Source organism: Mustelus asterias, unplaced genomic scaffold (genome assembly GCF_964213995.1).
Source record: "Mustelus asterias unplaced genomic scaffold, sMusAst1.hap1.1 HAP1_SCAFFOLD_2176, whole genome shotgun sequence".
NCBI classification, from domain to species: Eukaryota; Metazoa; Chordata; class Chondrichthyes; order Carcharhiniformes; family Triakidae; genus Mustelus; species Mustelus asterias.
Window position 1 is genome coordinate 7,270 of NW_027592121.1, and position 20,613 is coordinate 27,882.

At 43.5% G+C, this 20,613-nt stretch overlaps 1 protein-coding gene across 1 annotated transcript in view; it reads right to left on the reverse strand.

Annotated features, from left to right (window-relative positions):
• Window positions 1–444: 444 nt before the first annotated feature.
• The window catches only part of LOC144489428 (poly [ADP-ribose] polymerase 2-like), a gene marked incomplete at both ends in the record, with an annotated part of 55,147 nt that continues 34,978 nt past the window's right edge, over window positions 445–20,613 (reverse strand). The window contains one exon of the mRNA XM_078207272.1: window positions 445–569. Within this exon, the coding sequence (XP_078063398.1) occupies window positions 445–569 (125 nt within the window). The remainder of the gene's footprint in view (window positions 570–20,613) is intronic.

The window sequence follows — 20,613 nt, forward strand, 5'->3', positions numbered from 1 at the left end:
ACCTGCACATCTTTGGACACTAAGGGGCAATTTAGCATGTCCAATCCACCGAACCTGCACATCTTTGGACACTAAGGGGCAATTTAGCACGGCCAATCCACCTAACCTGCACATCTTTGGACACTAAGGGGCAATTTAGCACGGCCAATCCACCTAACCTGCACATCTTTGGACACTAAGGGACAATTTAGCACGGCCAATCCACCTAACCTACACATCTTTTGGACTGTGGGAGGAAACCGGAGAACGCGGAGGAAAACCACACAGACACAGGGAGAATGTGCAGACTCCACTCAGAGAGTGACCAAAGGCAGGAACTGAACCCAGGTCCCTGGCGCTGTGAGGCAGCAGTGCTAACCACTGTGCCACCGTGCTGCCCAGGGGAGGCAGACGTGCCTCGCTGGATGGTACGGCGGTCCGGGCTGGGGGGGGGGGGATACTTACAGCTGGGTGTGGCTGCCTGGTTTGGGGCCTATCCTGCCCAGGCCCATGGTACTGTTCTTCCCCGGGGGTAGCTTATCTGCCTCGTAGTCTGCGGCGAGCAACTTGTTACAGTCACCGAGGGCAACCTGAGGAGTCAACGGGATAGCGAAGGATTTGTGTAGTTGATACATAGAACAACGCATTCCCGGGAGTGAGTTACAGACTGGAATCTAATCGAGGGGTTTGGGTGGTTTATATATAGAATAACAGATACCCGGGAGTGAGTTACAGACTGGAATCTAATCGAGGGGTTCGGGTGGTTTATATACAGAATAACAGATACCCGGGAGTGAGTTACAGACTGGAATCTAATCGAGGGGTTTGGGTGGTTTATATATAGAATAACAGATACCCGGGAGTGAGTTACAGACTGGAATCGAATCGAGGGGTTTGGGTGGTTTATATATAGAATAACAGATACCCGGGAGTGAGTTACAGACTGGAATCTAATCGAGGAGTTCAGGGTGGTTTATATATAGAATAACAGATACCTGGGTGTGAGTGACAGACTGGAATCTAATCGAGGGGTTCAGGTGATTTATATATAGAATAACAGATACCTGGGAGTGAGTTACAGACTGGAATCTAATCGAGGGGTTCAGGTGGTTTATATATAGAATAACAGATACCCGGGAGTGAGTTACAGACTGGAATCTAATCGAGGAGTTCAGGGTGGTTTATATATAGAATAACAGATACCCGGGAGTGAGTTACAGACTGGAATCTAATCGAGGGGTTCAGGTGGTTTATATATAGAATAACAGATACCCGGGAGTGAGTTACAGACTGGAATCTAATCGAGGGGTTCGGGGTGGTTTATATATAGAATAACAGATACCTGGGAGTGAGTTACAGACTGGAATCTAATCGAGGGGTTCAGGTGGTTTATATATAGAATAACAGATACCTGGGTGTGAGTTACAGACTGGAATCTAATCGAGGGGTTCAGGTGATTTATATATAGAATAACAGATACCCGGGAGTGAGTTACAGGCTGGAATCTAATCGAGGGGTTTGGGTGGTTTATATATAGAATAACAGATACCCAGGAGTGAGTTACAGACTGGAATCTAATCGAGGGGTTCAGGTGGTTTATATATAGAATAACAGATACCCGGGAGTGAGTTACAGACTGGAATCTAATCGAGGGGTTTGGGTGGTTTATATATAGAATAACAGATACCCGGGAGTGAGTTACAGACTGGAATCTAATCGAGGGGTTCAGGTGGTTATATATAGAATAACAGATACCCGGGAGTGAGTTCCAGACTGGAATATAATCGAGGGGTTTGGGTGGTTTATATATAGAATAACAGATACCCGGGAGTGAGTTACAGACTGGAATCTAATCGAGGGGTTCAGGGTGGTTTATATATAGAATAACAGATACCTGGGAGTGAGTTACAGACTGGAATCTAATCGAGGGTTTCGGGTGGTTTATATATAGAATAACAGATACCCGGGAGTGAGTTACAGACTGGAATCTAATCGAGGAGTTCAGGTGGTTTATATATAGAATAACAGATACCCGGGAGTGAGTTACAGACTGGAATCGATTCGAGGGGTTCGGGTGGTTTATATATAGAATAACAGATACCCGGGAGTGAGTTACAGACTGGAATCGAATTGAAGGGTTCGGGGGGTTTATACATCGAATAACAGATACCCCGGAGTGAGTTACAGACTGGAATCTAATCGAGGGGTTTGGGTAGTTTATATATAGAATAACAGATACCCGGGAGTGGGTTACAGACTGGAATCTAATCGAGGGGTTCAGGTGGTTTATATATAGAATAACAGATACCCGGGAGTGAGTTACAGACTGGAATCTAATCGAGGAGTTCGGGTGGTTTATATATAGAATAACAGATACCCGGGAGTGAGTAACAGACTGGAATCTAATCGAGGGGTTTGGGTGGTTTATATATAGAATAACAGATACCCAGGAGTGAGTTACAGACTGGAATCTAATCGAGGGGTTCGGGTGGTTTATATATAGAATAACAGATACCCGGGAGTGAGTTACAGACTGGAATCTAATCGAGGGGTTCAGGTGGTTTATATATAGAATAACAGATACCCGGGAGTGAGTTACAGACTGGAATCTAATCGAGGGGTTTGGGTGGTTTATATATAGAACAACAGATACCCAGGAGTGAGTTACAGACTGGAATCTAATCGAGGGATTTGGGTGGTTTATATATAGAATAACAGATACCCGGGTGTGAGTTACAGACTGGAATCTAATCGAGGGGTTCGGGTGGTTTATATATAGAATAACAGACACCCGGGAGTGAGTTACAGACTGGAATCTAATCGAGGGGTTCGGGTGGTTTATATGTAGAATAACAGAGACCCGGGAGTGAGTTACAGACTGGAATCTAATCGAGTGGTTCGGGTGGTTTATATATAGAATAACAGATACCCGGGAGTGAGTTACAGACTGGAATCTAATCGAGGGGTTTGGGTGGTTGATATATAGAATAACAGATACCCGGGAGTGAGTTACAGACTGGAATCTAATCGAGGGGTTCAGGTGGTTTATATATAGAATAACAGATACCCGGGAGTGAGTTACAGACTGGAATCTAATCGAGGGGTTCGGGTGGTTTATATATAGAATAACAGATACCCGGGAGTGAGTTACAGACTGGAATCTAATGGAGGGGTTTGGGTAGTTTATATATAGAATAACAGATACCCGGGAGTGAGTTACAGACTGGAATCTAATCGAGGGGTTTGGGTGGTTTATATATAGAATAACAGATACCCGGGAGTGAGTTACAGACTGGAATCTAATCTAGGGGTTCGGGGTGGTTGATATACAGAATAACAGATACCCGGTAGTTAGTTACAGACTGGAATCTAATCGAGGGGTTCGGGTGGTTTATATATAGAATAACAGATACCCGGGAGTGAGTTACAGACTGGAATCTAATCGAGGGGTTTGGGTGGTTTATATACAGAATAGCAGATACCTGGGAGTGAGTTACAGACTGGAATCTAATCGAGGGGTTCGGGTGGTTTATAAATAGAATAACAGATATCCGGGAGTGAGTTACAGACTGGAATCTAATCGAGGGGTTCGGGTGGTTTATATATAGAATAACAGATACCCGGGAGTGAGTTACAGACTGGAATCTAATCGAGGGGTTCAGATGGTTTATATATAGAACAACAGATACCCAGGAGTGAGTTACAGACTGGAATCTAATCGAGGGGTTCGGGTGGTTATATATAGAATAACAATACCTGGGAGTGAGTTACAGACTGGAATCTAATCGAGGGGTTCAGGTGGTTTATATATAGAATAACAGATACCCGGGAGTGAGTGACAGACTGGAATCTAATCGAGGGGTTCGGGTGGTTTATATATAGAATAACAGACACCCGGGAGTGAGTTACAGACTGGAATCTAATCGAGGGGTTCAGGTGGTTTATATATAGAACAACAGATACCCGGGAGTGAGTTACAGACTGGAATCTAATCGAGGGGTTCGGGTGGTTATATATAGAATAACAATACCTGGGAGTGAGTTACAGACTGGAATCTAATCGAGGGGTTCGGGTGGTTTATATATAGAATAACAGATACCCGGAGAGAGTGACAGACTGGAATCTAATCGAGGGGTTCAGGTGGTTTATATATAGAATAACAGATATACGGGAGTGAGTTACAGACTGGAATTTAATCGAGGGGTTTCGGTGGTTTATATATAGAATAACAGATACCCGGGAGTGAGTTACAGACTGGAATCGAATTGAGGGGTGCGGATGGTTTATATATAGAATAGCATATACCCAGGAGTGAGTTACAGACTGGAATCTAATCGAGGGGTTCAGCTGGTTTATATATAGAATAACAGATATACGGGAGTGAGTTACAGACTGGAATTTAATCGAGGGGTTTGGGTGGTTTATATATAGAATAACAGATACCCAGTAGTGAGTTACAGACTGGAATCTAATCGAGGGGTTTGGGTGGTTTATATATAGAATAACAGATACCCGGGAGTGAGTTACAGACTGGAATCTAATCGAGGGGTTCAGGTGGTTTATATATAGAATAACAGATACCCGGGAGTGAGTTACAGACTGGAATCTAATCGAGGGGTTCGGGTGGTTTATATATAGAATAACAGATATACGGGAGTGAGTTACAGACTGGAATCTAATCGAGGGGTTTGGGTGGTTTATATAGAGAATAACAGATACCCGGGAGTGAGTTACAGACTGGAATCTAATCGAGGGGTTCAGGTGGTTTATATATAGAATAACAGATACCCGGGAGTGAGTTACAGACTGGAATCTAATCGAGGGGTTCGGGGTGGTTTATATATAGAATAACAGATACCCGGGAGTGAGTTACAGACTGGAATCTAATCGAGGGGTTCAGGTGGTTTATATATAGAATAACAGATACCCGGGAGTGAGTGACAGACTGGAATCTAATAGAGGGGTTCGGGTGGTTTATATATAGAATAACAGATACCCGGGAGTGAGTTACAGACTGGAATCTAATCGAGGAGTTCAGGTGGTTTATATATAGAATAGCAGATACCCGGGAGTGAGTTACAGACTGGAATCTAATCGAGGGGTTCGGGTGGTTATATATAGAATAACAATACCTGGGAGTGAGTTACAGACTGGAATCTAATCGAGGGGTTCAGGTGGTTTATATATAGAATAACAGATACCCGGGAGTGAGTGACAGACTGGAATCTAATCGAGGGGTTCGGGTGGTTTATATATAGAATAACAGATACCCTGGAGTGAGTTACAGACTGGAATCTAATCGAGGGGTTCAGGTGGTTTATATATAGAACAACAGATACCCGGGAGTGAGTTACAGGCTGGAATATAATCGAGGGGTTCGGGTGGTTATATATAGAATAACAATACCTGGGAGTGAGTTACAGACTGGAATCTAATCGAGGGGTTCGGGTGGTTTATATATAGAATAACAGATACCCGGAGAGAGTTACAGACTGGAATTTAATCGAGGGGTTTCGGTGGTTTATATATAGAATAACAGATACCCGGGAGTGAGTTACAGACTGGAATCGAATTGAGGGGTGCGGATGGTTTATATATAGAATAGCAGATACCCGGGAGTGAGTTACAGACTGGAATCTAATCGTGGGGTTCAGCTGGTTTATATATAGAATAACAGATATACGGGAGTGAGTTACAGACTGGAATTTAATCGAGGGGTTTGGGTGGTTTATATATAGAATAACAGATACCCGGGAGTGAGTTACAGACTGGAATCTAATCGAGGAGTTCAGGTGGTTTATATATAGAATAACAGATACCCGGGAGTGAGTTACAGACTGGAATCTAATCGAGGGGTTCAGGTGGTTTATATATAGAATAACAGATACCCGGGAGTGAGTTACAGACTGGAATCTAATCGAGGGGTTCGGGTGGTTTATATATAGAATAACAGATATACGGGAGTGAGTTACAGACTGGAATCTAATCGAGGGGTTCAGGGTGGTTTCTATATAGAATAACAGATACCCGGGAGTGAGTTACAGACTGGAATCTAATCGAGGGGTTCAGCTGGTTTATATATAGAATAACAGATACCCGGGAGTGAGTTACAGACTGGAATCTAATCGAGGGGTTCGGGGTGGTTTATATATAGAATAACAGATACCCGGGAGTGAGTTACAGACTGGAATCTAATCGAGGGGTTCGGGTGGTTTATATATAGAATAACAGATACCCGGGAGTGAGTGACAGACTGGAATCTAATCGAGGGGTTCGGGTGGTTTATATATAGAATAACAGATACCCGGGAGTGAGTTACAGACTGGAATCTAATCGAGGAGTTCAGGTGGTTTATATATAGAATAGCAGATACCCGGGAGTGAGTTACAGACTGGAATCTAATCGAGGGGTTCGGGGTGGTTTATATATCGAATAACAGATACCCGGGAGTGAGTGACAGACTGGAATTTAATCGAGGGGTTTGGGTGGTTTATATATAGAATAACAGATACCCAGGAGTGAGTTACAGACTGGAATCGAATCGAGGGGTTCAGGTGGTTTATATAGAGGATAACAGATACCCGGGGGTGAGTTACAGACTGGAATCTAATCGAGGGGTTCGGGTGGTTTATATATAGAATAACAGATACCCGGGAGTGAGTTACAGACTGGAATCTAATCGAGGGGTTCGGGTGGTTTATATATAGAATAACAGATACCCGGGAGTGAGTTCCAGACTGGAATCTAATCGAGGGGTTCGGGCGGTTTATATATAGAATAACAGATAACGGGAGTGAGTTACAGACTGGAATCTAATCGAGGGGTTCAGGTGGTTTATCTATAGAATAACAGATACCTGGGAGTGAGTTACAGACTGGAATCTAATCGAGGGGTTCGGGTGGTTTATATATAGAATAACAGATACCCGGGAGTGAGTTACAGACTGGAATCGAATCGAGGGGTTCAGGTGGTTTATATATAGAATAACAGATACCCGGGAGTGAGTGACAGACTGGAATCTAATCGAGGGGTTCGGGGTGGTTTATATATAGAATAACAGATACCCGGGAGTGAGTTACAGACTGGAATCTAATCGAGGGGTTCGGGGTGGTTTATATATAGAATAACAGATACCCGGGAGTGAGTTACAGACTGGAATCTAATCGAGGGGTTCAGGTGGTTTATATATAGAATAACAGATACCCGGAAGTGAGTGACAGACTGGAATCTAATCGAGGGGTTCGGGTGGTTTATATATAGAATAGCAGATACCCGGGAGTGAGTTACAGACTGGAATCTAATCGAGGGGTTCGGGGTGGTTTATATATCGAATAACAGATACCCGGGAGTGAGTGACAGACTGGAATTTAATCGAGGGGTTTGGGTGGTTTATATATAGAATAACAGATACCCAGGAGTGAGTTACAGACTGGAATCTAATCGAGGGGTTCAGGTGGTTTATATAGAGGATAACAGATACCCGGGGGTGAGTTACAGACTGGAATCTAATCGAGGGGTTCGGGTGGTTTATATATAGAATAACAGATACCCGGGAGTGAGTTACAGACTGGAATCTAATCGAGGGGTTCGGGTGGTTTATATATAGAATAACAGATACCCGGGAGTGAGTTCCAGACTGGAATCTAATCGAGGGGTTCGGGCGGTTTATATATAGAATAACAGATAACGGGAGTGAGTTACAGACTGGAATCTAATCGAGGGGTTCAGGTGGTTTATCTATAGAATAACAGATACCTGGGAGTGAGTTACAGACTGGAATCTAATCGAGGGGTTCGGGTGGTTTATATATAGAATAACAGATACCCGGGAGTGAGTTACAGACTGGAATCGAATCGAGGGGTTCAGGTGGTTTATATATAGAATAACAGATACCCGGGAGTGAGTGACAGACTGGAATCTAATCGAGGGGTTCGGGGTGGTTTATATATAGAATAACAGATACCCGGGAGTGAGTTACAGACTGGAATCTAATCGAGGGGTTCGGGGTGGTTTATATATAGAATAACAGATACCCGGGAGTGAGTTACAGACTGGAATCTAATCGAGGGGTTCGGGGTGGTTTATATATAGAATAACAGATACCCGGGAGTGAGTTACAGACTGGAATCTAATGGAGGGGTTTGGGTAGTTTATATATAGAATAACAGATACCCGGGAGTGAGTTACAGACTGGAATCTAATCGAGGGGTTCGGGTGGTTTATATGGAGAATAACAGATACCCGGGAGTGAGTTACAGACTGGAATCTAATCGAGGGGTTCGGCCGGTTTATATATAGAATAACAGATAACGGGAGTGAGTGACAGACTGGAATCTAATCGAGGGGTTCAGGTGGTTTATCTATCGAATAACAGATACCCGGGAGTGAGTTACAGACTGGAATCTAATCGAGGAGTTCAGGGTGGTTTATATATAGAATAACAGATACCCAGGAGTGAGTTACAGACTGGAATCTAATCGAGGGGTTCAGGTGGTTTATATAGAGGATAACAGATACCCGGGGGTGAGTTACAGACTGGAATCTAATCCATGGGTTCGGGTGGTTTATATATAGAATAACAGATACCCGGGAGTGAGTTACAGACTGGAATCTAATCGAGGGGTTCGGGTGGTTTATATATAGAATAACAGATACCCGGGAGTGAGTTACAGACTGGAATCTAATCGAGGGGTTCGGGTGGTTTATATATAGAATAACAGATACCCGGGAGTGAGTTCCAGACTGGAATCTAATCGAGGGGTTCGGGCGGTTTATATATAGAATAACAGATAACGGGAGTGAGTTACAGACTGGAATCTAATCGAGGGGTTCAGGTGGTTTATCTATAGAATAACAGATACCTGGGAGTGAGTTACAGACTGGAATCTAATCGAGGGGTTCGGGTGGTTTATATATAGAATAACAGATACCCGGGAGTGAGTTACAGACTGGAATCGAATAGAGGGGTTCAGGTGGTTTATATATAGAATAACAGATACCCGGGAGTGAGTGACAGACTGGAATCTAATCGAGGGGTTCGGGGTGGTTTATATATAGAATAACAGATACCCGGGAGTGAGTTACAGACTGGAATCTAATCGAGGGGTTCGGGGTGGTTTATATATAGAATAACAGATACCCGGGAGTGAGTTACAGACTGGAATCTAATCGAGGGGTTCGGGGTGGTTTATATATAGAATAACAGATACCCGGGAGTGAGTTACAGACTGGAATCTAATGGAGGGGTTTGGGTAGTTTATATATAGAATAACAGATACCCGGGAGTGAGTTACAGACTGGAATCTAATCGAGGGGTTCGGGTGGTTTATATGGAGAATAACAGATACCCGGGAGTGAGTTACAGACTGGAATCTAATCGAGGGGTTCGGGCGGTTAATATATAGAATAACAGATAACGGGAGTGAGTTACAGACTGGAATCTAATCGAGGGGTTCAGGTGGTTTATCTATCGAATAACAGATACCCGGGAGTGAGTTACAGACTGGAATCTAATCGAGGAGTTCAGGGTGGTTTATATATAGAATAACAGATACCCAGGAGTGAGTTACAGACTGGAATCTAATCGAGGGGTTCAGGTGGTTTATATAGAGGATAACAGATACCCGGGGGTGAGTTACAGACTGGAATCTAATCCATGGGTTCGGGTGGTTTATAAATAGATATAACAGATACCCGGGAGTGAGTTACAGACTGGAATCTAATCGAGGGGTTTGGGTTGTTTATACATAGAATAACAGATACCCGGGAGTGAGTTACAGACTGGAATCTAATCGAGGTGTTCAGGTGGTTTATATATAGAATAACAGATACCCGGGAGTGAGTGACAGACTGGAATCTAATCGAGGGGTTCGGGTGGTTTATATATAGAATAACAGATACCCGGGAGTGAGTTCCAGACTGGAATCTAATCGAGGGGTTCGGGTGGTTTATATAGAGAATAACAGATACCCGGGAGTGAGTTACAGACTGGAATCTAATCGAGGGGTTCGGGTGGTTTATATAGAGAACAGATACCCGGGAGTGAGTAACAGACTGGAATCTAATCGAGGGGTTCAGGTGGTTTATCTATCGAATAACAGATACCCGGGAGTGAGTTACAGACTGGAATCTAATCGAGGAGTTCAGGGTGGTTTATATATAGAATAACAGATACCCGGGAGTGAGTTACAGACTGGAATCTAATCGAGGGGTTCGGGTGGTTTATATATAGAATAACAGATACCCGGGAGTGAGTTACAGACTGGAATCTAATCGAGGGGTTCGGGTGGTTTATATATAGAATAACAGATACCCGGGAGTGAGTTCCAGACTGGAATCTAATCGAGGGGTTCGGGCGGTTTATATATAGAATAACAGATAACGGGAGTGAGTTACAGACTGGAATCTAATCGAGGGGTTCAGGTGGTTTATCTATAGAATAACAGATACCTGGGAGTGAGTTACAGACTGGAATCTAGTCGAGGGGTTCGGGTGGTTTATATATAGAATAACAGATACCCGGGAGTGAGTTACAGACTGGAATCGAATAGAGGGGTTCAGGTGGTTTATATATAGAATAACAGATACCCGGGAGTGAGTGACAGACTGGAATCTAATCGAGGGGTTCGGGGTGGTTTATATATAGAATAACAGATACCCGGGAGTGAGTTACAGACTGGAATCTAATCGAGGGGTTCGGGGTGGTTTATATATAGAATAACAGATACCCGGGAGTGAGTTACAGACTGGAATCTAATCGAGGGGTTCGGGGTGGTTTATATATAGAATAACAGATACCCGGGAGTGAGTTACAGACTGGAATCTAATGGAGGGGTTTGGGTAGTTTATATATAGAATAACAGATACCCGGGAGTGAGTTGCAGACTGGAATCTAATCGAGGGGTTCGGGTGGTTTATATGGAGAATAACAGATACCCGGGAGTGAGTTACAGACTGGAATCTAATCGAGGGGTTCGGGCGGTTTATATATAGAATAACAGATAACGGGAGTGAGTTACAGACTGGAATCTAATCGAGGGGTTCAGGTGGTTTATCTATCGAATAACAGATACCCGGGAGTGAGTTACAGACTGGAATCTAATCGAGGAGTTCAGGGTGGTTTATATATAGAATAACAGATACCCGGGAGTGAGTTACAGACTGGAATCTAATCGAGGGGTTTGGGTGGTTTATATATAGAATAACAGATACCCAGGAGTGAGTTACAGACTGGAATCTAATCGAGGGGTTCAGGTGGTTTATATAGAGGATAACAGATACCCGGGGGTGAGTTACAGACTGGAATCTAATCCATGGGTTCGGGTGGTTTATAAATAGAATAACAGATACCCGGGAGTGAGTTACAGACTGGAATCTAATCGAGGGGTTTGGGTTGTTTATACATAGAATAACAGATACCCGGGAGTGAGTTACAGACTGGAATCTAATCGAGGTGTTCAGGTGGTTTATATATAGAATAACAGATACCCGGGAGTGAGTGACAGACTGGAATCTAATCGAGGGGTTCGGGTGGTTTATATATAGAATAACAGATACCCGGGAGTGAGTTACAGACTGGAATCTAATCGAGGGGTTCGGGTGGTTTATATAGAGAATAACAGATACCCGGGAGTGAGTTACAGACTGGAATCTAATCGAGGGGTTCGGGTGGTTTATATAGAGAACAGATACCCGGGAGTGAGTAACAGACTGGAATCTAATCGAGGGGTTCGGGTGGTTTATATATAGAATAACGTATTCCCAGGAGTGAGTTACAGACTGGAATCTAATCGAGGGGTTTGGGTGGTTTATATATAGAATAACAGATACCCGGGAGTGAGTTACAGACTGGAATCTAATCGAGGGGTTCGGGTGGTTTACATATAGAACAACAGATACCCGGGAGTGAGTTACAGACTGGAATCTAATCTCGGGGTTCAGGGTGGTTTATATATAGAATAACAGATACCCGGGAGTGAGTTACAGACTGGAATCTAATCGAGGGGTTCGGGTGGTTTATATATAGAATAACAGATACCCGGGAGTGAGTTACAGACTGGAATCTAATCGAGGTGTTTGGGTGGTTTATATATAGAATAACAGATACCCGGGAGTGAGTTACAGACTGGAATCTAATCGAGGGGGTCAGGTGGTTTATATATAGAATAACAGATACCCGGGAGTGAGTTACAGACTGGAATCTAATCGAGGGGTTTGGGTGGTTTATATATAGAATAGCAGATACCTGGGAGTGAGTTACAGACTGGAATCTAATCGAGGGGTTCGGGTGGTTTATATATAGAATAACAGATACCCGGGAGTGAGTTACAGACTGGAATCTAATCGAGGGGTGCGGGTGGTTTATATATAGAATAGCAGATACCCGGGAGTGAGTTACAGACTGGAATCTAATCGAGGGGTTCGGGGTGGTTTATATATCGAATAACAGATACCCGGGAGTGAGTTCCAGACTGGAATTTAATCGAGGGGTTCGGGTGGTTTATATATAGAATAACAGATACCCGGGAGTGAGTGACAGACTGGAATCTAATCGAGGGGTTCGGGTGGTTTATATATAGAATAACAGATACCCGGGAGTGAGTTACAGACTGGAAACTAATCTAGGGGTTTGGGTGGTTTATATATAGAATAACAGATACCCGGGAGTGAGTTACAGACTGGAATCTAATCGAGGGGTTGGGTGGTTTATATATAGAATAACAGATACCCGGGAGTGAGTTACAGACTGGAATCTAATCGAGGGGTTCGGGTGGTTTATATATAGAATAACAGATACCCGGGAGTGAGTTACAGACTGGAATCTAATCGAGGGGTTCGGGTGGTTTATATATAGAATAACAGATACCCGGGAGTGAGTTACAGACTGGAATCTAATCGAGGGGTTCGGGTGGTTTATATACAGAATAACAGATCCCCAGGAGTGAGTTACAGACTGGAATCTAATCGAGGGGTTTGGGTGGTTTATATATAGAATAACTGATACCCGGGAGTGAGTTACAGACTGGAATCTAATCGACGGGTTCGGGTGGTTTATATATAGAATAACAGATACCCGGGAGTGAGTGACAGACTGGAATCTAATCGAGGGGTTCGGGTGGTTGATATATAGAATAACAGATACCCGGGAGTGAGTTACAGACTGGAATCTAATCGAGGGGTTCGGGTGGTTTATATAGAGAATAACAGATACCCGGGAGTGAGTTACAGACTGGAATCTAATCGAGGGGTTCGGGTGGTTTATATATAGAATAACAGATACCGGTGAGTGAGTTACAGACTGGAATCTAATCGAGGGGTTTGGGTGGTTTATATAGAGAATAACAGATCCCGGTGAGTGAGTTACAGACTGGAATCTAATCGAGGGGTTCGGGTGGTTTATATATAGAATAACAGATACCCGGGAGTGAGTTACAGACTGGAATCTAATCGAGGGGTTCGGGTGGTTTATATATAGAATAACAGATACCCGGGAGTGAGTTACAGACTGGAATCTAATCGAGGGGTTCGGGTGGTTTATATATAGAATAACAGATACCCGGGAGTGAGTTACAGACTGGAATCTAATCGAGGGGTTTGGGTAGTTTATATATAGAATAACAGATACCCGGGAGTGAGTGACAGACTGGAATCTAATCGAGGGGTTCAGGGTGGTTTATATGTAGAATAACAGATACCCGGGAGTGAGTTACAGACTGGAATCTAATCGAGGGGTTCGGGTGGTTTATATATAGAATAACAGATACCCGGGAGTGAGTTACAGACTGGAATCTAATCGAGGGGTTCGGGTGGTTTATATATAGAATAACAGATACCCGGGAGTGAGTTACAGACTGGAATCTAATCGAGGGGTTCGGGTGGTTTATATACAGAACAACAGATACCCGGGAGTGAGTTACAGACTGGAATCTAATCGAGGGGTTCGGGTGGATTATATATAGAATAACAGATACCCGGGAGTGAGTTACAGACTGGAATCTAATCGAGGGGTTCAGGGTGGTTTATATATAGAATAACAGATACCCGGGAGTGAGTTACAGACTGGAATCTAATCGAGGGGTTCGGGTGGTTTATATATAGAATAACAGATACCCGGGAGTGAGTTACAGACTGGAATCTAATCGAGGGGTTCGGGTGGTTTATATATAGAATAACAGATACCCGGGAGTGAGTTACAGACTGGAATCTAATCGAGGGGTTCGGGGTGGTTTATATTTAGAATAACTGATACCCGGGAGTGAGTTACAGACTGGAATCTAATCGAGGGGTTCGGGTGGTTTATATATAGAATAACAGATACCCGGGGTAAGTTACAGACTGGAATCTAATCGAGGGGTTCAGGGTGGTTTATATTCGGAATAACAGATACCCGGGAGTGAGTTACAGACTGGAATCTAATCGAGGGGTTCGGGTGGTTTATATATAGAATAACAGATACCCGGGAGTGAGTTACAGACTGGAATCTAATCGAGGAGTTCGGGTGGTTTATATATAGAATAACAGATACCCAGGAGTGAGTTACAGACTGGAATCTAATCGAGGGGTTCAGGGTGGTTTATATATAGAATAACAGATAGCCGGGAGTGAGTTACAGACTGGAATCTAATCGAGGGGTTCAGGGTGGTTTATATATAGAATAACAGATACCCGGGAGTGAGTTACAGACTGGAATCTAATCGAGGGGTTTGGGTGGTTTATATATAGAATAACAGATACCCGGGAGTGAGTTACAGACTGGAATCTAATAGAGGGGTTCAGGGTGGTTTATATATAGAATAACAGATACCCGGGAGTGAGTTACAGACTGGAATCTAATCGAGGGGTTTGGGTGGTTTATATATAGAATAACAGATACCCGGGAGTGAGTTACAGACTGGAATCTAATCGAGGGGTTCGGGTGGTTTATATATAGAATAACAGATACCTGGGAGTGAGTTACAGACTGGAATCTAATCGAGGGGTTCAGGTTTATATAGAGAATAACAGATACCCGGGAGTTAGTTACAGACTGGAATCTAATCGAGGGGTTCGGGTGGTTTATATATAGAATAACAGATACCCGGGAGTGAGTTACAGACTGGAATCTAATCGAGGGGTTCGGGTGGTTTATATATAGAATAACAGATACCCGGGAGTGAGTTACAGACTGGAATCTAATCGAGGGGTTCAGGGTGGTTTATGTATAGAATAACAGATACCCGGGAGTGAGTTACAGACTGGAATCTAATCGAGGGGTTCAGGTTTATATAGAGAATAACAGATACCCGGGAGTTAGTTACAGACTGGAATCTAATCGAGGGGTTCGGGTGGTTTATATATAGAATAACAGATACCCGGGAGTGAGTTACAGACTGGAATCTAATCGAGGGGTTCGGGTGGTTGATATATGGAATAACAGATACCCGGGAGTGAGTTACAGACTGGAATCTAATCGAGGGGTTCGGGTGGTTTATATATAGAATAACAGATACCCTGGAGTGAGTTACAGACTGGAATCTAATCGAGGGGTTCGGGTGGTTTATATATAGAATAACAGATACCCTGGAGTGAGTTACAGACTGGAATCTAATCGAGGGGTTCGGGTGGTTTATATACAGAATAACAGATACCCGGGAGTGAGTTACAGACTGGAATCTAATCGAGGGGTTCAGGTGGTTTATATATAGAATATCAGATACCCGGGAGTGAGTTACAGACTGGAATCTAATCGAGGGGTTCGGGTGGTTTATATATAGAATAACAGATACCCGGGAGTGAGTTACAGACTGGAATCTAATCGAGGTGTTCGGGTGGTTTATATATAGAATAACAGATACCCGGGAGTGAGTTACAGACTGGAATCTAATCGAGGGGTTCGGGTGGTTTATATATAGAATATCAGATACCCGGGAGTGAGTTACAGACTGGAATCTAATCGAGGAGTTCGGGTGGTTTATATATAGAATAACAGATACCCTGGAGTGAGTTACAGACTGGAATCTAATCGAGGGGTTCGGGTGGTTTATATATAGAATAACAGATACCCGGGAGTGAGTTACAGACTGGAATCTAATCGAGGGGTTTGGGTGGTTTATATATAGAATAACAGATACCCGGGAGTGAGTTACAGACTGGAATCTAATCGCGGGGTTTGGGTGGTTTATATATAGAATAACAGATACCCGGGAGTGAGTTACAGACTGGAATCTAATCGAGGGGTTCGGGTGGTTTATATATAGAATAACAGATACCCGGGAGTGAGTTACAGACTGGAATCTAATCGAGGGGTTCGGGTGGTTTATATACAGAATATCAGATACCCGGGAGTGAGTTACAGACTGGAATCTAATTGAGGGGTTCGGGTGGTTTATATACAGAATAACAGATACCCGGGAGTGAGTTACAGACTGGAATCTAATCGAGGGGTTCAGGTGGTTTATATATAGAATATCAGATACCCGGGAGTGAGTTACAGACTGGAATCTAATCGAGGGGTTCGGGTGGTTTATATATAGAATAACAGATACCCGGGAGTGAGTTACAGACTGGAATCTAATCGAGGGGTTCGGGTGGTTTATATATAGAATAACAGATACCCGGGTGTGAGTTACAGACTGGAATCTAATCGAGGGGTTCAGGTGGTTTATATATAGAATATCAGATACCCGGGAGTGAGTTACAGACTGGAATCTAATCGAGGGGTTCGGGTGGTTTATATATAGAATAACAGATACCCGGGAGTGAGTTACAGACTGGAATCTAATCGAGGGGTTCGGGTGGTTTATATATAGAATAACAGATACCCGGGAGTGAGTTACAGACTGGAATCTAATCGAGGGGTTTGGGTTGTTTATATATAGAATAACAGATACCCGGGAGTGAGTTACAGACTGGAATCTAATCGAGGGGTTCAGGTGGTTTATATATAGAATATCAGATACCCGGGAGTGAGTTACAGACTGGAATCTAATCGAGGGGTTCGGGGTGGTTTATATATAGAATAACAGATACCCGGGAGTGAGTTACAGACTGGAATCTAATCGAGGGGTTCGGGGTGGTTTATATATAGAATAACAGATACCCGGGAGTGAGTTACAGACTGGAATCTAATCGAGGGGTTCGGGGTGGTTTATATATAGAATAACAGATACCCGGGAGTGAGTTACAGACTGGAATCTAATGGAGGGGTTTGGGTAGTTTATATATAGAATAACAGATACCCGGGAGTGAGTTGCAGACTGGAATCTAATCGAGGGGTTCGGGTGGTTTATATGGAGAATAACAGATACCCGGGAGTGAGTTACAGACTGGAATCTAATCGAGGGGTTCGGGCGGTTTATATATAGAATAACAGATAACGGGAGTGAGTTACAGACTGGAATCTAATCGAGGGGTTCAGGTGGTTTATCTATCGAATAACAGATACCCGGGAGTGAGTTACAGACTGGAATCTAATCGAGGAGTTCAGGGTGGTTTATATATAGAATAACAGATACCCGGGAGTGAGTTACAGACTGGAATCTAATCGAGGGGTTTGGGTGGTTTATATATAGAATAACAGATACCCAGGAGTGAGTTACAGACTGGAATCTAATCGAGGGGTTCAGGTGGTTTATATAGAGGATAACAGATACCCGGGGGTGAGTTACAGACTGGAATCTAATCCATGGGTTCGGGTGGTTTATAAATAGAATAACAGATACCCGGGAGTGAGTTACAGACTGGAATCTAATCGAGGGGTTTGGGTTGTTTATACATAGAATAACAGATACCCGGGAGTGAGTTACAGACTGGAATCTAATCGAGGTGTTCAGGTGGTTTATATATAGAATAACAGATACCCGGGAGTGAGTGACAGACTGGAATCTAATCGAGGGGTTCGGGTGGTTTATATATAGAATAACAGATACCCGGGAGTGAGTTACAGACTGGAATCTAATCGAGGGGTTCGGGTGGTTTATATAGAGAATAACAGATACCCGGGAGTGAGTTACAGACTGGAATCTAATCGAGGGGTTCGGGTGGTTTATATAGAGAACAGATACCCGGGAGTGAGTAACAGACTGGAATCTAATCGAGGGGTTCGGGTGGTTTATATATAGAATAACGTATTCCCAGGAGTGAGTTACAGACTGGAATCTAATCGAGGGGTTTGGGTGGTTTATATATAGAATAACAGATACCCGGGAGTGAGTTACAGACTGGAATCTAATCGAGGGGTTCGGGTGGTTTACATATAGAACAACAGATACCCGGGAGTGAGTTACAGACTGGAATCTAATCTCGGGGTTCAGGGTGGTTTATATATAGAATAACAGATACCCGGGAGTGAGTTACAGACTGGAATCTATTCGAGGGGTTCGGGTGGTTTATATATAGAATAACAGATACCCGGGAGTGAGTTACAGACTGGAATCTAATCGAGGTGTTTGGGTGGTTTATATATAGAATAACAGATACCCGGGAGAGAGTTACAGACTGGAATCTAATCGAGGGGGTCAGGTGGTTTATATATAGAATAACAGATACCCGGGAGTGAGTTACAGACTGGAATCTAATCGAGGGGTTTGGGTGGTTTATATATAGAATAGCAGATAACTGGGAGTGAGTTACAGACTGGAATCTAATCGAGGGGTTCGGGTGGTTTATATATAGAATAACAGATACCCGGGAGTGAGTTACAGACTGGAATCTAATCGAGGGGTGCGGGTGGTTTATATATAGAATAGCAGATACCCGGGAGTGAGTTACAGACTGGAATCTAATCGAGGGGTTCGGGGTGGTTTATATATCGAATAACAGATACCCGGGAGTGAGTTCCAGACTGGAATTTAATCGAGGGGTTCGGGTGGTTTATATATAGAATAACAGATACCCGGGAGTGAGTGACAGACTGGAATCTAATCGAGGGGTTCGGGTGGTTTATATATAGAATAACAGATACCCGGGAGTGAGTTACAGACTGGAAACTAATCTAGGGGTTTGGGTGGTTTATATATAGAATAACAGATACCCGGGAGTGAGTTACAGACTGGAATCTAATCGAGGGGTTGGGTGGTTTATATATAGAATAACAGATACCCGGGAGTGAGTTACAGACTGGAATCTAATCGAGGGGTTCGGGTGGTTTATATATAGAATAACAGATACCCGGGAGTGAGTTACAGACTGGAATCTAATCGAGGGGTTCGGGTGGTTTATATATAGAATAACAGATACCCGGGAGTGAGTTACAGACTGGAATCTAATCGAGGGGTTCGGGTGGTTTATATACAGAATAACAGATCCCCAGGAGTGAGTTACAGACTGGAATCTAATCGAGGGGTTTGGGTGGTTTATATATAGAATAACTGATACCCGGGAGTGAGTTACAGACTGGAATCTAATCGACGGGTTCGGGTGGTTTATATATAGAATAACAGATACCCGGGAGTGAGTGACAGACTGGAATCTAATCGAGGGGTTCGGGTGGTTGATATATAGAATAACCGATACCCGGGAGTGAGTTACAGACTGGAATCTAATCGAGGGGTTCGGGTGGTTTATATAGAGAATAACAGATACCCGGGAGTGAGTTACAGACTGGAATCTAATCGAGGGGTTCGGGTGGTTTATATATAGAATAACAGATACCGGTGAGTGAGTTACAGACTGGAATCTAATCGAGGGGTTTGGGTGGTTTATATAGAGAATAACAGATCCCGGTGAGTGAGTTACAGACTGGAATCTAATCGAGGGGTTCGGGTGGTTTATATATAGAATAACAGATACCCGGGAGTGAGTTACAGACTGGAATCTAATCGAGGGGTTCGGGTGGTTTATATATAGAATAACAGATACCCGGGAGTGAGTTACAGACTGGAATCTAATCGAGGGGTTCGGGTGGTTTATATATAGAATAACAGATACCCGGGAGTGAGTTACAGACTGGAATCTAATCGAGGGGTTTGGGTAGTTTATATATAGAATAACAGATACCCGGGAGTGAGTGACAGACTGGAATCTAATCGAGGGGTTCAGGGTGGTTTATATGTAGAATAACAGATACCCGGGAGTGAGTTACAGACTGGAATCTAATCGAGGGGTTCGGGTGGTTTATATATAGAATAACAGATACCCGGGAGTGAGTTACAGACTGGAATCTAATCGAGGGGTTCGGGTGGTTTATATATAGAATAACAGATACCCGGGAGTGAGTTACAGACTGGAATCTAATCGAGGGGTTCGGGTGGTTTATATACAGAACAACAGATACCCGGGAGTGAGTTACAGACTGGAATCTAATCGAGGGGTTCGGGTGGATTATATATAGAATAACAGATACCCGGGAGTGAGTTACAGACTGGAATCTAATCGAGGGGTTCAGGGTGGTTTATATATAGAATAACAGATACCCGGGAGTGAGTGACAGACTGGAATCTAATCGAGGGGTTCGGGTGGTTTATATATAGAATAACAGATACCCGGGAGTGAGTTACAGACTGGAATCTAATCGAGGGGTTCGGGTGGTTTATATATAGAATAACAGATACCCGGGAGTGAGTTACAGACTGGAATCTAATCGAGGGGTTCGGGGTGGTTTATATTTAGAATAACTGATACCCGGGAGTGAGTTACAGACTGGAATCTAATCGAGGG